The 21,834-nt window shown below is 50.2% G+C and overlaps 1 protein-coding gene across 2 annotated transcripts in view; it reads left to right on the top strand.

Moving 5' to 3' along the window:
* Positions 1-21,834, top strand: part of KAT14 (lysine acetyltransferase 14) — a 939,559-nt gene that overhangs the window by 769,744 nt on the left and 147,981 nt on the right. For both annotated transcript variants that reach the window (XM_069607541.1, XM_069607540.1), the window contains 2 exons: positions 13,903-14,039; positions 19,339-19,514. In XM_069607541.1, the coding sequence (XP_069463642.1) occupies positions 13,903-14,039; positions 19,339-19,514 (313 nt within the window). The remainder of the gene's footprint in view (positions 1-13,902; positions 14,040-19,338; positions 19,515-21,834) is intronic.

Here is a 21,834-nt window from a genome sequence, read left to right as displayed (position 1 = left end):
CAAGCCTTTATCCAGCTTCCACACAGCCAGCTCTAGGGAGATGTTCAAATCCGTGTCCTCCTACCAGAACCTTTGCCACAGGAAGCAACATAACTTTTCTTTCTGCCAAATCGAAAGAGACACTTTAAGTTAAAAGGGTATTTTTGATTTCCGTGAATCATTGGATGCAAAAAAGTAAGGATTACACAATGATACTGGCGTTAGTGTTCAAATATATTTTAATTTGCCTTAAAGAAAATATCCCCACTGGGAATCAGAATTACTTTACTCCCTTAAAAAATGCTTCTCCGATCTCACTTCAGGAAATGAGTAGTGAAATACTCTTGCTCCAAAATTGTACATGGAGCTCTCTGTGAACGAGCTTAAGCACTATGTGAACCATGTTAAGCTTAGGGCAGCAGATTGTGAGTCAAATAAGATTGTTTGGGAGTTGATAAAAAGGACACACCTCTGAGTATCCTTAATATTTTCCTCAGAACTCTGAATGAGGCTGGAGTATTCTGCACCAGCCAACTGCAACAACCCCAATCCCCAGAGAGCCTTCAATGGCTCTGCCTTATAAAAAAGTCCCAGAACCAAGAAGGTAGTAAGGGAGTAGTAAGCAATTCTCAGGAGTTGAGAGCAACATAAGGAAAAGGTTGTAGAAGGGAGTGTCAGAGGAATGAGGAAGAGGAAAGTTACATCAAGAGGATGTTGGCGAAGGAAATTAAGAGGAAGGTAGAGGAGTTGTTAGCAATGGAAAAAGGAGCAGGAGGAAAACATCAGGACCAGGTGGGGAGACGAGTGGAGAGAAGAGCCAACTGCACAGGCTGAACAAGGTTTTCCAGTCTTATATCCTGCGAAGTAAGGCCCAATCACATGGCTTTTGTGGGCCATAGCACAAATCCTGGTTTAAGCCAGAGAAGATTGAGGGAGGAGGCGGCAAGCTTACTAAGGACCAGAAAGATGTATCTTTTCACTACTCTTCTTTCTTATTACCACACAGACTTCTCGCTGAAGGACCTCCTGTGGTCCAAAATGCATTGGACATTAATGTCTGCCTGTTTATGTATTAAAGATTTTTTTCACCAAATATGAATCATTACATCATTTTTTTATATAAAGTTTGGAAATGAAAGACCTTACACTATTGTAATATTCTCATGAACTTGAGTAGCGATTCTTACTATTCAACATTGTGCAGTATGCTCTGTGGAGTTACCCCTCAGTCCTTGATTATTAACATTTCTGCAAGGCTTGCAATTTATATAACGTTTTGAAGTTACTTAACCAACGGGTTAAGTGGTGGTTTACGCTATCTGGTACTGTTTCTGTGGGTTTAAGGACCTAATCCAATCACACATGGGACAGTAGACCCTCTGCTTATGGACTTGTAGTGGGGTTACAAGGAGTTCAATATTACAATGTCTGTTCCTTAGAGATCAAAGGTTTGCAGTTGGGTAACAGACACCCTGTATTGAGGAATGCTGGATTTATCTCTGTGACTTGGAGAGACTCTACTCTGCAAGGACGAAACACATTCATAGCCAAACCCCACCTTCCATATACCTATTAGTATGGACTACTTTGCAATTATGCAAGTGGTTGTAAAGCAATACTTTCTGTTGCAAGTATTTTAAATGGAACACACTCCAACTTGGAAGTTATTTGCAACTGGTCATAATGTAGGTTTGTGGATTGTTATGTGCATTGGGATTTGAAATCAACATTTGGTACTTTACAACCTTAAAGGAGCATAGTCATTGACGTTCTTTTCCAGCTTTGCTACAGTGCAGTCAAATTTGCCTTGCCATTAATAGTTAAGCAGGTTTACAGGCAACAAAGCCCACTAGTTTCCTCTGAGCTCAGATTTTTAATTTATTTATTGGACATTTTTATGGTGCCTATACACAACTGCCACAAAACAGAAATTGGGGGTGGGGGCGTACAGAGGAAAAACAAAATTAACGGTCATACTAGACCTTGTAGCATTCTGACTGTGCAAGTGCAGTGACAAAAGTGCAGGGGAGGGTGCAAGACAGGGCGGAAGGGCTCGGAAGAGGGAAGGGGGTGCAGGAGGTGGGGGCCCAAGTAGCTGAGTAAGTACTAAGGGGAACCACGGAGGGCAAGTGCCAGGGAAAACGAGGGGAAGGAGAAAAATAGTGAGATGGATGGGGTGGACCAGAAAGGGTGCCCAAGGACAAGTGCTGGTAAGGGGTGCTGAAGAAGACTGGTTGAGGAGGACCTGGTCCCTGTAAGAACTCATAAGGAACCAGGCACCAGTCGGGGGACATTGGCACAGAAGAGGGAGAGGGAAGGAGGAGGAGAAAAGGAAAGTCTATAAATGTTTCCGGAACTCATGGAGATCCGCCTCGAGTCTGAGGGTGGGGCAGGGAGGCCATTCAAGAGGGAGGCTCCTGCCGAAGAAATATATCTTCCTCCCACTCTCTGCTTGGAGAAACATCTGATCTGCAGAGAGTTGGAGCTAGAGGACCAAATAACTCTAGCAGTAAGGTCCTTAGGGAGAGAAAGCTGGATATAGTGAGGTCCCAGGCCCCAGACACCTTGTGGATGATGCAAAGGGTCTTAAATGTGATACTTGTGGTCACCAGGAGCCAGTGGAGAGATCTTAGGGCTGGAGAGATGCGGTCCCTGGGCTTGAAGTCAAGGATAAGTCTTGCAGCCCTATTCTGGATTAATTGAAGAGGACGAAGGGATGAAAGAGGCAGATTGAGGAAGAGGCTGTTGCAGAAGTCCAGCCTAGAGAGAACCATAGCTCTGGAGATGTTGAGCTTCTCAGGAAAGGTGAGGAAAGGGAGAATGCCTCTAAGGAGGTGGAGCTGAAAGTTGGACATCTTGGCAAGATCAGTGATATACGGAGAGGAGTAGAGAGCGGAGTTGAAGATGACCTGAGGTTCTTTGCCTCACAAGAGGGTGAGGGGACCCAAGGAGGGTGGTCAGAGAGTGGGTGGGAAGCAAGGAGCAGGCATGCCAATGAGATGGATCTCTGTCTGACTGGCATTAAGGCAGAGATCGTTAGCAGAGCACCACACCCGAATAGCAGTCAGGCAGTCGGGTACGAGAGAGGGAGAAGAGGAGGTAGAGGATGGAAGCTTAAAGGAGAGCTGCGTGTCATCAGTGTAACAATGGAAGTGAGGAGAGAAGGTGGATATCAAGTGGGCCAGAGGGGCATGGTAGATATTGAAGCGATACTATAGAGCCCGGAGGGATGCCGCAGGTTGAGAGTGAGGTGGAGGAGAGGAAGGAGCCCAGTTGCACTTGGGAGGGTCGGTTAGAAAGGAGGGAGGTCAGCTAGGCCAGTGCCCCGTCCGTGAGGATGGCATGATTGACCTTGTCAAAGGGAGAGGAAAGATCGATAAGGATCAGAACAGAGGGAGAGTTGGAATCCAGATTCAAGAGCAGGTTTTTACAGGTGTTCAGGAGAGCCGTTTCTGTGCCTCTGGATGCTCTGAAGCCAGACAGGTGGTCGTGGAGGCACCCGGATGATTCAGTGTGGAGGGTCAGTTGAGGGATGATCAACCGCTCCATGAGTTTGACCAATAAAGGAGTGATAGAGCTAGGCAGATAGTTAACCGGGCAGCAAAGGTTAGCAGACAACTTTTTTTAGTAAGAGGGGGTGGACACGAGAGTGCTTCAGAGGTTGTGGGAAAGAGCCAGTGGCAAAGGAATGGTTACAGAAGTCAGCCAATTCAGGGGCAAGAGAGATGTTGCCCTTGATAGTTCTGATAGAGCAGGGGAGCACCTTTTCGAGGGGATTGGGTCCTCCGGCGTATTCCATATCTATGACCGTAATCACCACAGCTGTGCTGCTTCGGAAAATCTTTTGGCGTCTGCGTCCTGTTTCGATGACGTCGATACGCCGCCCTCGAGGACCTCCTCTGATGGGCGACGTCACTGGATGTTATAAGTAGGACGCACGATGCCCGTAGCCTCAGTTCCGTTTTTTCCGCGAACGTGTTTGCTTCGGAGATCTCGATGCGCCCTCGACTCTTTGAAGTTTCTGTTCTTTATCGGTTCTTCGAACCTGTTCGTTTGTGAAGTATATCCTTTGTGATGTCTACCTCGTCTTCCACCCCACGTCCGGGCTTTAAGAAGTGCGGGGACTGTGGGACCACGATGTCGGTGACGGACTTGCACAACGCCTGCCTCTGGTGCCTCGGGGAGGCCCATGACACGGATGATTGTGTCGACTGCCAGTCGCTTACGTCCAAAGCCTTGCGGGAGCGCAAGAAGAAACTGTCGGTAGGTAAGGTGTCCAAGCCACGGAAGTCGAGGTCTGCGGGGCTTTGGACGGACGATTCGAGGGGCGACTCTCCGCATCGTCGTCAGAAGTCCAGTGGGTCTCTGTCCCGGAGTAGGTCCCGCCACTCCTCTGCCTCTTCGAGGCACTCCCGAAAGCGCCGTCATCGGTTGCCTTCCCCGTCCTCATCCGAGGACTCCGCCCATCGGCGGGTCGCTTATCCCACCAACCATGCAACACCGGAGGAATGGGCTTCCTACGGTAAGAAAATGCTAGCGATTCTCGAATCGCAGGGCACTGGTCCGTCCGCGCCTCCGAGTGGGGTCGGTCGTGATCGGTCGAGAGACACCGCTCATACGCCTTCGGGCTCTGGTGGTCGGTACGATTCGCGGGAAAGGTCCCGCTCGGACAAGGGGAATCGTTCTCGTCATGCCCGTTCCAGGTGCCGGTCCTCGACACGCTCGAGACCGTGTGCACCTGTGGTGTCTTCGAGGAAGACGTCGACGGCTGTGGTGCCGAGGTCGTAGATGGACTCTTTCGAGGCGCCGCCTTCGAAGTTGTTGGCGCCATCGGCGCCCAGGCTGTCGAGGGACACGCTCGGGGCTCCGCCCTCGAGGCCTGTGTCGACGCTGTCGGCGCCGCGTTCGGCGTTGACGCCGATTCACTCGACGCCTTTCTAGGCTGTTTCGAAGGGGTTGCCCCAGGGCACGGTGGAACCCCCTAGAAAGGCTCTGGCCAAGGTCAAGCATGGCTTTGTTCCCCATTCTGTGCCCTCTTACCGCCATCTTGAGTACATTTCAGAGGTGTATGAGGGCTCTGATGATGGCATGGTTCCTGATACGGTGCCAGATGAGATTCTCTCGGGCCATAGCCAAATTGAGGACCTGTGTCAGTCCCTGCACGACGCCAGTGGCCTGGACACCTCCGGAGGTGGAGTTTTGTAGGCCTGAGCCTGGCACTCATGCCGACTCCTCGTACCGGCGCCTTATGTCTAGGGTCACCGAGTACTTGGGGTGGTCTGCTCCCCAGGGGATTTTCTTCAGGATGACCTTACGGATATCCTTGACCAAGGTCCACCAACTGACCCGGTACTGCCGTTCCATATGGCTCTACAGAGGAGGGTGGCAGCGGCTTGGACTGCTCTGGAGAGTCTCCCGGCCGTGGGCAAGTCTTCGCCGTGAAAATACCGCCCAGCCAGTAGCGACCCTTGCTACTTGACCAAGCACCCCACTCTGGAGAGTTTGGTGGTGCAGGCGGCTACGGCCCCAGCAAAGCAGGCGTCATATCCTACCATCCCTCCTGATAGGGACGACAAGCGTTTTGATGTTGGGCGAAGAAAGTGATTTCTTCAGGGGGGTATGGCGCTTCAGGCGGCCAACTCCGTGTGTGCCTTCTCGTTTCACGCACACTCTGTGGAACTGTTTCCTTAACTGCTGAACATATTCTCGAAGGGGACGAACGGGATGGTTTCCTTGCTATGGTCGAGGATGGCAAGGATGCCATGTTTGAGGCCGCTCAGTCGGACATGGCAGATTGCGTCAACCGGTCCATGGCGGCGAGCACCGTAATACGCAGGTTTGCGTGGTTGCGGAAGTCGGGGTTTGCTCCTGATGTGCCCCGGCTCCTCAACATGCCCTTTGACGGGGAACATCTTTTTGGCAGCAAGGCTGACGAGAGCCTTGAGAGGTTGCAGACCTCCAAAGCTGCAGCGAAGTTGTTCGGCGCTGCAGTTCGACAACCTCCACCTTTTCGTCCTAGGGGACAGCAATGGAGGGGAGGTTCCTTTCGTTATTACTCATCCTTTGGTAAAGCGAGAGGAGCTGCCAGTCAAAGGGGCCACCGTAGGAGTGCCAGAGGTGGAAAACTAGGTACTCGAAGTGCCAATGCTGCTCGGGCAGTTGCCTCTTTACCCTCCGGCAACACTGCAGCCGCTTCAGCCCAGTCATGAGGCCATGTCCCATGGTTCGACGGTTGGGGGAAGGCTGGTGCAGCATCTTGTAGAGTGGCGTGCCATTACTTCAGATGTGTGGGTTCTGGAGATCATAGCCCACGGCTACTGTCTTCCTTTCCGGCAGAGGCCTCACGACAATCCACCGGGGAATCTCTCTTTGAAGAGTCCGGATCCGCTCCTTGCGCAGGAAATTCCATCCCTGCTGGAGAAAGGCGCCATAGAACTGGTGCCTGTAGCGGAGAGGAACAAGGGATGGTATGCCCCTTATTTTTTGATTTCCAAGAAAGACGGGGGATTGAGACCCATCATGGACTTGCGCGGTTTGAACAAACTCCTCAGGAAGGACAAGTTCAAGATGGTTACTCTCTCTCAAGTCCTCCAGGCCCTTCAACTTCAGGACTGGTTGGTGTCTCTCGACCTCAAGGACGCTTATTTTCATGTGCCGATCCATCCAAAGCACAAGAAGTACCTGAGGTTCGCGGTTGGCGACTCGCACTTTCAGTTTCGGGTCCTGCCGTTCGGATTAACCTCCGCCCCGAGGGTCTTCACCAAGCTCATGGTAGGGGTGGCAGCGCATCTCAGGAAAGGGGGGATTCACGTCTACCCCTAACTGGATGATTGGTTGATCAGGGCGCGCTCTCCCGAGCAAGTCCTGGATCATCTGTCAGTCACCTGCCACTCCCTCCGCAAGCTGGGCTTCTCCCTCAACTTAAAGAAGTCCCATTTGACACCAACTCAGAGGCTCCAGTACATCGGAGCAGTGCTCGACACATCACTGGGGCAGTGTTTTCCTCCCCAGGTGAGGGCTCATCACATTCAGCAGATGGTGCACAAGTTTCAGCTTGCCCAGAGTCTCCCAGCGTTAGAGTTCTTGAGATTGCTCAGCCTCATGGCATCCTGCATTCTTCTGGTGTCAGAGGCCAGGTTGCGGATGAGATCTTTGCAATGGGCACTCAAGCTCCAGTGCTCTCAGTCCTCCGGCAGGATGCCAGACCCTGTTCAGGTGCCGTCCTCGGTCGCCCAGGACCTTCTGTGGTGGGCCGTCGAAGGCAATTTGATGAAGGGGGGCTCCTTTTTGGCTACCGTGGCCAGAGGTGATGATCGTGACGGACGCATCCCTCACAGGATGGGGAGCTCTTGCCAACAAGTTGACTGTCGGCGGTCGTTGGTCTCCGTCGGAGTCCAGACTCCATATCAATCTGTTGGAGCTGAGGGCTGTCAGGCTTGCCCTGAAGGCTTTTCTGCCGACTGTGCGAGGAAAGAATGTCCTGATCCTGACGGACAAACACAGTGGCCATGCACTACCTCAACAAAGAGGGGGCGGGGGGCAGGGTCACTTCCTCTGTGCAGGGAGGCGATGCAGCTCTGGTTCTGGGCAATCCAGCAGGAAGTTCGATCTCGGCAGTTCATCTGGCCGGAGACGAAAACGAGACGGCGGACGCTCTGAGCAGGCAGAGCGCGATCTTTCACGAGTGGGAGTTGGCGCAGGAGATTCTCCTGGAGATCTTCGCCCTTTGGGGGACCCCTCAAGTGGATCTCTTCACCTCCAGTGTCAACCGGAAGTGCGAAAGGTTCTGCTCGCGGGAATTTCCTCCAAAAGGAGCCTTAGGAGACGCGTTTGTGGTGGAGTGGTCTTACCCAATGCTGTACGAGTTTCCTCCAGTCCCCGTCATCCAGCAAGTGCTGCAGAGGTTACGAATGTTCGGTTCCTGGATGATCCTCATTGCTCCGGCGTGGGCCTGGAGGATGTGGTACCCGGACCTTCTCGACTTGTCCATCTGCCCTCCACGTCGTCTTCCCTACCGAGACGATCTGCTCTCACAGGAGGAGGGTCAGGTTCTCCATCCAGAGGTCAGATCCCTCAACCTTCACGCTTGGTTTCTGAAAGGTTGTGGTATAAGGATTGGGACCTCCCTGAAGACGTGATGGAGGTGTTGCTTTCGGCCAGAAGGCCCGCAACTAAGTCCCTGTACCGTTGCCGTTGGCGAAAGTTCTGCGACTGGTGCAGAGTTAAGACTGTGGATCCTTTTGCATGTGACATTCCTGTGGTTCTGTCTTTTTTGCTTTCTTTAGCCCAAAGGGGCTTGCAAGTGGGTATGGTTAAAGGTTACCTGGCGGCACTGTCCATATTTAAGCGCTCGTCTGAAGAGTGTTCTTATTTTAAAATCCCTTTAATTTCTCAGTTTCTAAAAGGGCTCACTAATGTGTTCCCTCCATCACCTTTCCAGGTGCCCGGTTTGGATTTGAACCTTGTCCTCAAGTTTCTGATGGGTGCTCCGTTTGAGCCTTTGCATTCTTGCCCTTTGAGACTGTTAACTCTTAAAACTGTATTTTAGGTTGCGGTCACTTCTGCTCGCAGGGTGAGTGAGTTACAGGCACTTTCAGTAAAGCCACCCTTCGCTGTATTTCGTAAAGACAGGGTTGTCCTTAGAGTTCGTCCTTCCTTTCTTCCGAAGGTGGTGTCGGAATTTCATTTATGCCAGAAGGTTGTTCCTCCGGAATTTCATCCTCCTCCACATCCTGGTAAGGAAGAGGAGAGGCTCCATAGGCTCGATCCGGGGAGAACTTTAAGCTTTTATATTTCACGCATGTCCCGGGTCAGAGTGGACGATCAACTCTTCATTGGTTACGCTGGTAAGCGTTTGGGACAAGCTGTGACTAAGCATACATTGTCTCGCAGGATTATTCTGGCTATTTTGAGTGTTACCGCTTGGCGGGTAAGGACCCACCGGTCGGCTTGCGGGCACATTCTACCAGGGGTATGGCTGCCTCTACTGCCCTACAGAGGGGTGTTCCTATTCGTAACATCTGTGACGCAGCCACCTGGGCTTCGGTCCATACTTTTGTACGTCACTACTCCCTCGATTCCATCCGTGGGCAGGATCTGGCCTTTGGCAAGGCGGTCCTTTGCTCCGCAATTTGATTGCGCATTCTAAATTTCTTTTGCTAAATTCTTTTCCCACCTCCTTGCATTGGTACTGCTTTGGGAGTCTGTCATATGTCTAATGACGTATTCCATATCGCTCCCTCCCTTCCTTCCCCGCTACAGAATTTCTTATGCGATTGCTGCTTACGTTTCCGCAAGGCTTTGTGTGGTCAGACTGGCAAAAGACTGGTGCCACACGTTCTGGGGAAAAAACTACAACTGAGGCTACGGGCGTCATGCGTCCTACTTATAAAATCCAGTGACTTCGGCCGTCGGAGGAGGTCCTGTCATAGATATGGAGTACATCGTCGGACCATCCCATCGAAAGAACGTTACCAGGTAAGAGAGTAACTTGTTCTTTGGAGGAGACTTTCATAGAGCTGACTACTTTAGAGACCTCACCTGGTGCAATGGGAGCGTAAGCGGAGGGGGGGGGCGGGAGAGGGGTGCCAAGGGAGGGAAGATAGGATGGGGAGGGGAGTAGAGTAGATGCAAGTGAAGACAAGATGTCCTGGGTTTTGGAGGGGAAGTGAGAGACCAGTGCAGTGCAGAGGGCCTGAGAGGGAAGAATAGAAAGGAGACTGCAGTAGGATTCGCAAGTTATTTGCAGATAGTTCAGCTGTGTTATTGGTGTCCCTAGTTATGCAGGTTTGGACATGAGCCCTCTTCTTAGAGTTGATATTGCCTTTGGAGCAGGCGGCAGGCTAGTTTGTCAGAGGGTGTACTTGAGTACTGTCACTTCTGCTCAGCAGCCTTGCCACTTCACTCAGCAGCTTTGCACTTGCGTTTCAGAGCGGCCACATCAGAGCCATACCAAGAGTTTCACTTGGAGGCAGGCTTCATGCGGATCCTCATGACGGGGGCAGGATGTCCAGAATGTTGGGGATAGAGAGATGGAGGTTAGCCAGTACTGAGTCAGTACGAGTATCAATGGCAGGGGTGGGAGGAGGGATGAAGGTGGCGGGCAATGCAGCGACAGACACGCTCTTAATCGGTCGAATGACAGAGAAGGAGACTGGCTGTGTGGGCAGAGGCATCGCATGGGGGCCCAGGAACTCAAGATGGGTGGAGAGGAAAGAGTGGTCAGATCAGTAAATCGGAGTAGTTAGAGGGTTGGACGGAGGGGTGTCTGGTGAGATGAGCACATGTTTGTCGCTTGTAAGGACACAAAGACCACTTACCACATTAGACGGACCAAAGGTTCTTGGACTCAGGGAGGCAATAATATACACATAGATCAACGATTTGGAATATAATTGGCTCTTTAAAGGCCCTTTATTCACACTTAGTAAATATACAGATAACTCGCGAAATAAATGCACTTGGTTATACATGAACACAGACCCATACAAACAAGAATGATTATATGTAAAAGCCTACATCACCGTTCGTTCAGTTGCAGAAGAAAACGTCCTCTCAGCCACGACAACATTACCCATTCCCTAAGCAGATTGGGCGGAGAGATCACACGTGCTAAAGGGGGCTGAAGTGGAGTGTCCTTCCTCTCAACGAGACTTCATCACCCAGGGTTCCAACTCTCTTCTACCATGAGGATTCCTCTCCTCTTATCAGGTAATAAATCCCTGCCCCTCTTAGGTTGCGAACCGTCCCCGGCCGAAGGACAGACAGCAAGCATGGAAGGTAAAGGGTGGAAAAATCCAATCAGTAGTGGAAACACCCAGTTTGTCTCCGGCGTGCTTGTTCCCAGAACCCTTATCAATGCACCTGCACATCTCCAACTCCCTTTTTGGCTTGTCTTTGAGTGAACAATACCATAACTATCCTTCATAGTGAGCTCCTCTGTTTCATAATGTGTTCGTACAGCCCTTACAGAATTCATGTCTGCCTTCTAACTGAGCTCACAGAAACGTAGACTTTCTTTGCGATTTTTGGGAGTGAATGTCCAAAATGGCTGTGCTCCAGTGCCATGTTTTTTTTAGCTCATTTTCGACCTGCATTACAGCACGTCCAAGGTGTGGACGGCAGAGTGGGTTGGACCTGAGGGAAGAATTGTGAGGGAAAGAGAGAGGTCGCAGAAGAGTATAGTGGCCATATCTGAAGACTCGAGTTGGATGTTCAAGTCCCTCAGGAAGAGAGGTTTGGGGGAAGAGGCCAGGAGGGAGGGGGAGAGGTGGGCCCATTTCGAGAGGAAAAGTGGGGGGTAGGTTCAGGGGCCTATAGATGGTGGCGAGAGTGAGGGAGAGGGTATGAGAAACAGCCTACAGATGAGGCATTCAAAGGTAGGATTGAGTGGCAATGATGGTGACCGGAACCCACACAGGGAAAATCAGGGCCTCTCCGCTCCCAGACCGGTGGGCCTGGGATTCGAGAGGATCTTGTAGTCATTGGGGAGAAAAGTGTCAAAAGTAGTAAAAGAGCTGGCCTTGAACCATGTCTCGGTGAGAGCAAGGAAGTCAAGGAGACCGATGTCCTGTCAGAGGAGTGTTTGACAGCAGAGAGAGAATTGAGGTGTAGCTAAGTGAAGTTAGTTGCTCCCTTTAAAGGTTTTCCAAAGGATGGTACAGGGCTGGGGTACCACCACCGGAGGGAGGGAAAAGGAAGGGGGATGGAAGACTGTGGAGCAGCAGTAGAAGGGAGGAAGTTGAAAAGAGACGGTAAACGCCTGTCAGGAAGGAGGAGGTTCGGTTGAGATCCCTGGGCCATGATAGTGCCATTACGATAGACATTGATGAAGCACCTGGATGATGTGTGCCAAGAGCACTTCCCATCTCATACCACCATTAATAGGTGAGCAAGAGAAAGGGGAGAGGACAGAAACCATAGGTCAGGAGGAGGAACAACTGAGAATGTCAGTGATAGTCTTCCTGGAGGAAGCATTGACATAGGTGTCGGCTATGGGCAGACCAGGGTTGGAGAGAAGGAGAGCCTTCTTAAATCATTTCCTTCCAGTTTTCGAGAAAGACTGAGGATATGTGATGGAGAAGCAGTTGGAATAGATAGAGGAGATGGAGAGTACCATAGGGACTTGGGCGGGTGGGCGGGGGGGGGGGGGTTAGGACCGAGATGCCCAAGGGAGAGGGAGGGACAGAGCTGCACAATGCACGACAGAACTTATCATGCGGCCTAGCAGCCAAACGGGAGCCGATTGAAAAAAGGTACTTTAGACAAGATTCCAGTTAGTTAAAAGTACAAGATTTGAAGGTTCAAACATGCATGAGGAATGCCAGAGCAGGGCAACACATTTTACGTACCCCAATACGGCATTCCAAGAGAAGCAGGGAAAATAACAGCCCTGCAGTGCGGGCACCAGGTAAAGAGGCGCCTAGATTAGAGTTAAAAAAGTGACTTGCACCCAGAACAACTGTAAAAATGCCCAGATTCAAAAATCCTAAACCCAGTAAAGATACCCAGATTAAGAAATCATAAAATGCAGTAAAAATGCCCAGGTTAAAAAATCATAAAGCACAGTCAAAATGCCCAGATTCAAAAATCATGAAACACAGTAAAATGCCCAGATTCAAAAAATCATAAAACGCAGAAAAAATGGCCAGATTATCCTGCCCATGGTATTTAAATTGCCCTGTAACTACTTTTTTGAGGCAATCACCCTGAAGTAGATCCAATTACACCTAGCCAAGCACACAAACATTACCATCAAATGTCCCAATTTTATACGGCCATATACTCTCTTTTAGGCACTGAGTTATTAGCTATCGCCATTAACCAGTTGAGTGGCACTCAATTGTAAAATTTCACAAGAATGAAGTGCTCAGTCAGACCTAGGAAGATTTGAACCTGCAAGCTGCATACTGGCCCCAAGTCTGGGGTGAAACTTCTCTCACTGAGCTGTCTTCCTACTGTATAAATAATATGTCAGGGGCTTGATATGGAGATCTATATTGAAAAAGATAGGAGCATTTTGGGATGTGTTCCTGATATCAAATGGATTGCAATTATCTAACATTGTTTTAATGTTACTACTTTGCACATATTGATTATTCAATTGAACTCTCTGGATACATTATTTTCAATTAGTCAATTAAAAAAGTGTGAATGGTTTGGTTTGAATATTGTTAGACTTCAGTCATTACGTTAACCCTTTGTACCTACCAAGGAAGAGCAGGTCAGTGCATCTATATTTTTCTTTCTTCCACAACAGGTTATATTCCACAAAGCCCATGATTTCTGTTTTAAATGTTCCTAATTTTTGTAGAAAAATCCAAGTCCATTCGCCAGCTCCAGTGCATCTAATCTGACAATGATTTAAAACACTTGACCTACTTGAGCAGCAACTGAGCGATAGAAACCATTTTACATAGTTAAATGAAGAGTGGGGCAGCATACCCCATGGCAATTAATCAAAGATAATAACGTGTTCTTTACTGTTTTCTGCAACTTTTCAAGAATAAACCAGAGCAAAATGTATATCTATTACACTGGCAAATACAGTATTCTACGCTAACGTGCTACCTCCACATCTTATTCCATCTAGCCCACTGCGAGACTTGAACCAAAACACAATACTGAAAAACTGTCAAGGACATGACGAGAATCTTGCTAATGGATGGCATACCTCTTCCACCTTTGGCCTAGTAGACCGATATTAGCACATCTTCTTGATATTTCATTTTCGCCATTTTAAGTACATTTCACGGACACAGAGAAGTCTGTACCTGAACGTGTGTTTTTGAGAACCAAACCATAAATAAAAAGGAATAATGTACATTTTTTCCAAAAAGCTAATGTGTGCAGTACTGTTGTTCAAATGTGGTATTTATGGGATATTTCTGTTTCGCTTCCCACAAAGTCTTTATCATTTTGTAGACTGCATTACCAGCAATGAAGGAGTACCATCGGCTGAGCTCCAAGTTTTTGCATCGCTTGGTTGGAACTGAAGACATGGCATCAGAACACAGCATAGTCAGCCCTTACACTTCACGGGTCCTGAAACCTTATATCAGGTAAAGCGTCTCTACAAAAATGATTAATTCATAGGAATTGCCCCTTTGCGCCTAAATGTTTTTTAATGGAAAGTGTTGAAGAATTGCATCCTTAACCTAGGCTACACATGGTAAGACATTTTTAATTTAGGCTCATGAAAACTCTCCTAAACTATCAGGGGACCCTTTAAACTTTCAGTACTGGAAAAGATTATGTTAAATGCCAAAGCAATCTGATTGGGAGCTTTAAAGTGGTAAGAGCATAACAAAAATTAAGTGTGGAAACCAGAAATAAAGTATGGAGAAATGAGAAAGGGAAGGGTCAGCGTAGCTAGAAAAGGAGAGAACAGGAATTGAAGCCAAAAAAAAGAACTGCACAAAAGGGGAAGGGGAATAGTTCAACCTAACAAAATTTAGAAAAAGTGAAACATCGATTGATAGGCCAAAGAGTAACTGCAGATGACAAAAAACAATGGTAACAGATGCGTTGAAAGAGAGAACATAGGACAGTGCTAGCAAAGGGCAAAAAAAAAAGAAGTGGTGGAAAAAGAAAACGGCAAAATATATGATGTGAAGAACTTATCCGCTCTTTTTTTGTGTGGGCGGATATTGAGAATTAAGGACTAACATCTATTTCCCATAGATCCTATCCCCTTTCCTCCATCCTTGTGGTTGTCCCCGAACACAAGAACGGTACTGGAACATTTGGTAGCAAGAAATTAAGCTTCCCCTTTCGTACAGGCCGCCGCCTCGGGCGTGGGAATGCCCCGATGAGGCCCCGCCCTCCAGTGCCTCACCCCAGTCCCTTTTTCTGCACAGACGATGTTGGACCTGGCAGCCAGTGCAGAGACTTTTTTAACTTTCCGCTTGCTCCCCTTATTTGTTTTTCGATCCTATTTAACCTCCGTTTGGTGCTTTGCCTCCCCAGGCGCAGGAGGATTCCTGAGATGTGCTTCGTGCGACCGCTCGTTCCCAGCCTCGGCCCCTCGTGCACTCTGTCATGAGTACCTGGGCCCGACCACCGCTGGGATGTGTGCGCCGCTTGCAGCGCTCTCGATCACAAGGCATTGAAGAATCGACTGTCGTGTTGGAGGGAGATATTCCATACTTCTCCGGCGCACCTTAAGGACTTTGTCGTGAGGACATCTTGTCAAGACAAGGTAGGCTGACTGTTCAGCACTGCTCCTCAGCACGGGGGTTCCCATGGGCAAGGGTTCCTCAGATTCTTTTTCTGGCAGGCCCAAGGCCGTCAAGTCTTCAGGCTCCCAAGCTGAGGAGCTCATGTCCCCTAACAGGCTGTCCTCGGAAGGGGGATAAAGTTTGTCGTCTTCTTCGACCCCAAGGGGTAAAGCATCGTTGGGTGCTACCTCCAAGAGTCAGTCTTCGGGACACGATCCAGAACGACTACCGGCACAGGTGCCAAGGACGCCCAGCCTATCAGAGCTCGCTCTGAGGTCATGAGTCAGGGTGGTACGACTACCAGCCAGCCGGCCGAGGGCACAGCACCTACCGTAGTGATCTGAGGTTGACGCTTCTGTTTTGGGTGTAAGACCCAAGATGTATCCTCCCATGTCTGAGCCCTCCTATGGCTTGGGGCCTTCACATCCTCCCCCCAAGGCATGGCGCAAGATTCTAAAATGGCAGATAGGCATGTGGCAGAACCTGCCATGCTGGCGGCCATCTTGGATTCAACAGAGCGCCAGCCCGTGCTCTCGCCCATTGAATGACCCTTTGCTAGAAGGTTCCAGTTCCCTTCCCTCTGGAAGCGGCAGTGGACTGTATGGTACGGGCATCTGGTCTCCTCGGGGGTACATCTACCCATTGCAGCCTTACGGCTACACGTCTCAGTGGGGGGGGACTCCCCGCATTGACCAGGAGCGGAGGCCCAGTGCCTTGGAGAGCCGGGCCCCTACGAATCCGTCAACTAGCGAGGACTGCTTCTTCGAGCGCTTCCTCGTCCTCATGCGTTCCCCTCAGATGACGGTGCTCCTGAAGAATATAGTGAAGGAAGTGATCCCTCAGGTAGTGCCTCCCCACCCTCCTCCTCTAGGTCCTCTGCTGGTTCCTGCAGCGCTACCGGTTCTAGTGCTGATCCCTTCCCTGGTCCAAGCCCTACTGCTCGTTCAGACCCCGCCTCCTCCTCCTGCACCACCAACGCCTCCCTCTCAGCAGCTGTTGGACCCGTCTTCTGCTCCGGACCTAGGGGGAACCCTGCTGGCACGTGTCCCTGGCCGATTGGTATTAGGAGATGGGGCTCTCAGACAGAACCCCAATACTCACGTCCTCTTGCCCGATGTTCGCTGGTGGTTGATGGACGGAAAGATTTCCGTAGGGGCCCCCTTCACCCAGCCGGAGCCTACCCGAATGGTGACTGCGGACTCCTCCCTTTTGGGCCGGGGAGGAGGGCTACTCTGTAGGGCTACACGATTCATGGCGTCTGGTCCAGGGCAGAAGCCCTCCTGCATATCAATCTGCTCGAACTCATGGCAGTGAGCCTGGCCGTCAAGGCATTTCTGCCCGTCATCAGGGGCAGGTCTGCTCTGGTCAGAACAGACAATTCTACTACAATGCTTTACCTGAACAAGCAGGGTGGCACCCGTTCCACCTCTCCTCTGCATGGAGGCGGTATCGATCTGGGAATGGGCCCTGATGGAGGGGGTTTGGATTTTGGCAGTCCACCACCTGGGCGACAGCAATGCGGAAGCGGACAAGCTGAGCATCTTGGGGTGCAACATCGACTCCTTGTTGCCCCTGTTCCAGTGTTGGAGGTTTGCAGACCTGGACTTGTTCGGATCTCCCCTGAATTCCCAGTGCCCCCAGTTTGCTTCATGGGCAGGTCGGAGGTCTCTGGGAGACACCTTCCGGATCTGTTGGCACGGCCGCAGGTGTTTTGTGTTCCCCCTGCCCCCACCCCTCTGCTCCAGCAGACTCTCCGCAAGTTCCGGGCTTCAATGGGCTGCAACCTCATCCTAATTGCCCCCGATTGGCCTTCGAGAGCCTGGTTTTTGGATCTGCTGCGGTTGTGTTCCTAGGGCCCCGTCCACCTTTCAATCCCCAACAAGGGCTTCCTGACACAGCAGGGCGGGGCAGTGGAACATCCGGACCCGGCCAAGCTGGTGCTGGCGTCCTGGTTCATGACCAGCTGAGGCTTCAGCATGCTCAATTTTCAGAACACAACTGGGACATCATTCAACAGGCCTGGAGGCCCTCTATCGGTCCCAGTATAAGAGTAAATGGACTGGGTTGGTTCTGCCATTGGGTTAGTGACAAGGGTCTGGATTCTGTCACCTGTCCTCTGGATGACCTACTGGCTTTTTCAGCACACCTGGCTCATTCAGGAGTCCGGGTGGATACTTGCTGCACTTATTTGGTGGCCATCGGGGCTTACAAGAAGCGCGTGTTTCCGGCAGCCAAACCAGTTGTTAATGCCCACCTCAAGGGGTTGTCTATGCTTTTTCCCCCTGGTGCATAGGCCGCATCCGATCTGGGATCTTAATGTGGTTCTGGCAGCTTTGCAGCGCAAATCCTTTGAGTTGATGGCCTCAGTGGACATCCGGCTGGTAACGCTAAAGGCGGTTCTATTGCTAGCTCTCACCCCTGCACGCAGGGTCAGTGAGCTGCAGGTGTTGTCTTTGTGTGAGCCATGCACCACGTTTCACAATGACAAGGTGATCTTGCGCACTCATCCAAACTTATTGCCCAAGGTGGTCTCACCATTTCATCTGCATTCCTTGGACCTTAAGAGGGTCCTCAAGTTTTACCTCTCTCGGACGAAATCCTTCAGGAAGTCTGAGGGATTGTTCATGACTTTTGGGGGCTCCTCCCCCGGCTCTCAGGCTTCTATCGCCCATTGGATGGTTCAGGCCATTTCGGAGGCGTACACTGCCATGGGCAAACCTGTTCCTGAGGGGGGATTCATGCCCATGCGTTCATAGCTAAGGCCATGGCGTTGCATTACAGAGAGATGCTTCTTGGGATGTCATCAACAAGGCGGCTACTATTCCCTGGATACCAGCTCCAGGTGCGATGCAGAGTTCAGTCAGGTGGTTCTGAAGACCCGTTTTACTTCTTCCTAAGATTGAGGCCGATAGTCACTGCTCCACCCTATGGTCCTGTTCGGTGGAATCACCCACAAGGATGGAGGAAAGAGGACAGGACGCATTAGTAATTAAAGTTACTCACCGTAGTTACTAGGGTACTCATAGTACATAATTCCCTTTCCTCCATACGTCACACCCACCCTCCCCCACTTGTATGCCTAGGGCTAGTATGTAGTAAGTGTAGCCAGGTATCTAAGCGTCCAATGTGTTCAAAGGGGCACTGAGGTGTGGTGCCGAAGGGCAGGGCATCGGCGGACCATTCACACACCAGAGCCCCCGCGCATTGATATTGATATTTTATTTCTATTGCGCTCGTACACAAGTGTTTCAGACCGCGACAAGGCAAGGGAGGGGGACTTGGGAGAACAAAATGGCGGTCTTACTAGGCCCAGTGACATTGAGAACGCGCAAGTGCATGGGAGAGGGGGAGGGGAAACGTGCAAGGCAGGGGGAGAAGTGGAAAGTGCAAAGCAGAGGAGAAACAGATAAATAAGAATAAATAAATAATAAAGGCAACAAACCGTTTTAGTGCAGCCAGCAATTTGCAAGTGCTAGGTTTAAGGCAGAAGACAGGGTAGGTCTGATAAGTGCAGGAAGAAAAAGAGGGGGGGCTGTATGGGTACAGATACAGACCCCAGTGCAAGGGGTGGCCCGGAGGCAGTGCGGGAGGGTGGCAGGGTGAGCAGGTACCTGGGCCCGCAGGACAGAGGGTGCCCAGGTGCACGGTGCCAAGAGAGAACAGATCAGCAGTGGGAGCAAAGGCAGAATTGCACTAAATTGAAAGGAGAAGCTCAATTTTTCGCTGCAAAATTTCCCCATGTTGGGGGATGCCCACAAGGATGGAGGAATGGGGACTATGGAATGCGAGTACTCTAGTCACTACAGTGAGTATCTTTAATTTATTATACGTCCCCGCCCCTCAGGCCACTTCCCTCGGAAGGTTGCAACTTTCAAAATCCTTATAACCTGCAGTGGGGTTGCATAATGCATTTTTTTTTCACTACCTAAAACCATTGGGCTTAAGGTTGGGAAGCATGTGCTTTTACCTTCATTCATTCTAAATATTTTATTTCCCTGCCAGTTCTTAGCATTATTCAGAGGTGTTTAGCTGCACTAAGTGTAAATAATGTTTGTGTTCACAAGTGTTTAAACAAACCATGTCAGAAGATAGTTTTGTTTTGTGTTCAATTCTATAATGTTTTTAATACAATTTGTTCAAGGCGCGATCATGAGACAAAGCCTCCAAAGCTGCAGCTCCTCGCAGGCATCCGTGCCTACACGCAACGAAAGGAAGTCAGCTGGAAGCCTGACGCTGAATCGCCTATTGATTACTGTTATGTGCGACCCAATCACATCCCTACGATCAACTCCATGTGCCAGGAATTCTTTTGGCCAGGTAGGATCTGCACATTCTACAAAAATATTGCCCTGTCAAAATGGAATAAATTATGTGAGGTGGTTAATCCAGAGATCGAAGTTTCCAAGTTCCATATGTGTGAGAGCCATCCATTCCTGTTTTTCCCTTGGAATTCTGGTATTTGTAGTCCTGAATTCAAAATGCAAAAGACAAATCTACAACACCCATCATTCCAGGAAAAGAAAACTGGACTGGATGGCTTTCTCGCACATAGAATGGGAAACTTGAGTGCTATGTTAATATAGGTTAATATTGTCAACTAAATAGTAATATTTTTACCCAAGTCATCGTGCTCTTGTCCCCATCCTGCTTTTTCAATATGATAAACCTATTTTCTCTGAAACAGCATTTTAGTTGTCCCTTTTCTTCATGATATCCAACTATGGTCTCATTATGAATCTCTTACTTAGCATGATGCTGTTTGTGCACACTGTTTAGAAAAATAGTATACAGGTTGTGACAAAATCCTCTGCGTAACATTTTAGGTGGATGGTGGGGCCACCAAGGAGGCGGGGTTATGCTATGTTCAGGGGCAGCATAGGGAGTATCCTCAACCATGCCACGTGTGGGCGGCAAGCGCTCATAACAATGCCACATTAAAAACTCCTGTCCCTTTAACAGAATCTGTTTTGAGGGGCAGTGCCACAGAGCTGGATGTTACTACATGGTTCGAAACAGAAATCCTATCCAAAACGAAGCGTAGCGCCTGAATTAAGACCGGAAACCTGAGCAGTGGACCATTTACTTTACAACGTCCTCACTCATATACTCATAAGACTTGTTAGGTAAGGAGTCCTGGACTAACTTGAGGCCAGGAAGTGGTATTCAGAGAGACAGCCACCCAGGCAGAGGGACTAACCCAACCTCAAGTTCTACATCATAATCACAAACCATCCCTAGCGGCTGGACCCCCTCAATCGATCAATCTCCATACAAGTTAGGTAGTAGGAGACCTATAATTTCCTTGGGCAAGATAAGCAGCAGGTTTGGGGGGTGCAAGGTCCTTTAAAAGGAAGGGCCTGTGGCAGGGAGGTGTAGGATTCTGAAGAAGGAGCTAGTTTAGAGAAGGCTGGTCATGCATGCAAAAGGGTCAGGAGGCCGGAGGAACAACCCAAGATGCAGGGAAGAGAAGGACCTATGAGGCGGATGTAAGGAGGAGAGAGGAGACTAGAGGAGCAACCCAGGGGGTTTGGGATATAAAGATTGTGGGAAGCTGGGGACAGCAAAAGAAAGATCCAGGGGGTTGAGGGAGTTCGAAAAGGCCCATCCAAGGGACTAGGTGGAGAGGAAGGCCCACCCATGAGGCTGAGGGGAGAGGAACGCCTACCCATGAGGCTGGGGGCAGATGAAGGGCCCACTGAATGGGCTGGGGGCAGAGCAAGGCCCACCAAGAGGGCTGGAAGCGTAGGAAGGGCTAACCCAGGAGTCTGGAGGGGAGAGGACGGCCCACACAGGGATCTGGACGGGTAATAAAAGGCCCACACAAGTGTCTGGAGGGAAGAGGAAAGCCCATTCAGTGGTCTGGGGGAAGGCCCATGCAGGATTCTGCGCAGAGGGGGGCGAGGCCCGCGCAGGCTGCTGCAGAGAGAACCGGGAGGCACATGCAGGGTGCTGCAGAGAGAGGGGTAGGCCCATGCAGGGCGCTGCAGGGAGATGAAGATCCGTGCAGAGGGCTGCGGGCAAAGGATGGTCTACGCATGTGGCTGCATGGAGGTGAAGGCCCATGCATGGGGCTGCATGGAGACGAAGGAGCATGCATGGGGCTGCATGGAGACGAAGGAGCATGCATGGGGCTGCATGGAGAGGAAGGAGCAGGCATGGGGCTGCAGTGAGAGGGAGGCATGCATTGGGAGAAGTCTCATGTAGGGGCCTGGGATAGAGTGAGAATTAGACCAAGAGGGTCCCAGGTTGCTTAGAAGAAGGCTAGAGATAGACCTAAGAGGCTGGAAATTGAGAGAGATTGAGGGACCCAAGATGTTGGGGGTAGAGTGGTTGACAGAGAGAGATACACTAGGGAGAGAGAGACACTAGAGAAAGAGATCGATCCATGGGGCTGTGCAAAGAGGGACCCAGTAAGTTGAACGAGAGAGATTATGAAGGCAGCGCTGGTTATAGAGGCGTCTAAGGAGGATGTGGTAAGAGGCACCATGGAAGAGAGGGTGAAGAAGATAACCATTGAATGTAGGGTGCATAAAGAAAAGGTGAACAATGAGAAGACAAAAAAGAGAAGGGTGGTTAGAGTGAAGAGGTGAAACAGAGAATCACCAGAAGTGGAATAGAGGAGGAGGAGGAAAGGTAG

This window comes from Ambystoma mexicanum, chromosome 4q (genome assembly GCF_040938575.1).
Source record: "Ambystoma mexicanum isolate Mex_15411 chromosome 4q, UKY_AmexF1_1, whole genome shotgun sequence".
Taxonomy (NCBI): Eukaryota; Metazoa; Chordata; class Amphibia; order Caudata; family Ambystomatidae; genus Ambystoma; species Ambystoma mexicanum.
This window is presented reverse-complemented; position numbering and strand designations above follow the sequence as displayed.